Below are 1,002 nucleotides of genomic sequence, written 5' to 3' on the forward strand. Positions count from 1 at the left end.
CATGGGGCTTTGTATATTCTTGTCTCTGCTTTGGGGCGTGTTTGCAAAGGTCCCTAACTACAAGTTGCCAGACACGATCCCCCTCTGAGAGACAGTGAATGAGGGTGGGGTGGGGGGTTGGTCCTCAGACTCTGGGAAGAGGGCGGAGGCCTGAGCCCCACCATCCTGTCTCAGCCACAGAGACCTGAAGCCCGAGAACCTGCTTCTGGATGAGAAAAACAACATCCGCATTGCAGACTTCGGCATGGCGTCCCTGCAAGTGGGGGACAGCCTTCTGGAGACCAGCTGTGGGTAAGTGGGGGCCCGCCACCTGCGCCCCAGGGAGCGGGTAGAAGCCCGCCAGAGGTTCACACCCCCTCTGTCCCTCAGGTCCCCCCACTATGCGTGCCCAGAGGTGATTAAGGTGAGCAAAGGGCAGGCAGAGGGGGAGAGGAGCGGGCGGGGGTGGGGGGCCTGGGAGAGGTGAGCATCAGAGCCGGCCCTTCTCCTCCCAGGGCGAGAAGTACGACGGCCGCCGGGCTGACATGTGGAGCTGCGGAGTCATCCTCTTCGCCCTGCTCGTGGTAAGGCCGTCATTGCCTCTCCCCGCCCCATTTCTAGAACAGTCCTCTGCCTGCTGGAAACAGAGAACATCTACTTCCACCCTCAACTCAGGGGTTGTCTCCCAGATATTTAACTGGTACCAGGAACATGTGTGGGGTGGTATTTACCAGTGGAGCAAAATCCCGGGGGCGCCCCTCTCTGTGCCCGGAGCTAACCATCCGGTCACAGAACCGTGAGAAAGTCTGGAGGGTCCCCTGGGAAGGGATGGCGCGGCCAGGAGGATGTGGAGCACTCGGGCGAGCAGCTGCTTACTAACTGATCCTAGGGTGTTACAATATCGTAGTGATTAATAGGGGCTTCCCTGGTGGCTCAGTGGTCAAGAATCCGCCTGCCACTGCAAGAGACACAGGTTCGATCCCTGGTCCAGGAAGATTCCCCTGGAGAAGGAAATGGCTACCC

At 59.6% G+C, this 1,002-nt stretch overlaps 1 protein-coding gene across 1 annotated transcript in view; it reads left to right on the forward strand.

Annotated features, from left to right (window-relative positions):
• Positions 1–563, forward strand: part of LOC104996378 (serine/threonine-protein kinase BRSK1-like) — a gene marked incomplete at its 3' end in the record, with an annotated part of 5,750 nt that extends 5,187 nt beyond the window's left edge. The window contains exons 2-4 of the mRNA XM_010850641.1: positions 175–291; positions 370–403; positions 495–563. Of these exons, the coding sequence (XP_010848943.1) occupies positions 175–291; positions 370–403; positions 495–563 (220 nt within the window). The remainder of the gene's footprint in view (positions 1–174; positions 292–369; positions 404–494) is intronic.
• Positions 564–1,002: the final 439 nt, after the last annotated feature.

Source organism: Bison bison, unplaced genomic scaffold (genome assembly GCF_000754665.1).
Source record: "Bison bison bison isolate TAMUID 2011002044 unplaced genomic scaffold, Bison_UMD1.0 scf7180017851390, whole genome shotgun sequence".
NCBI lineage: Eukaryota > Metazoa > Chordata > Mammalia > Artiodactyla > Bovidae > Bison > Bison bison.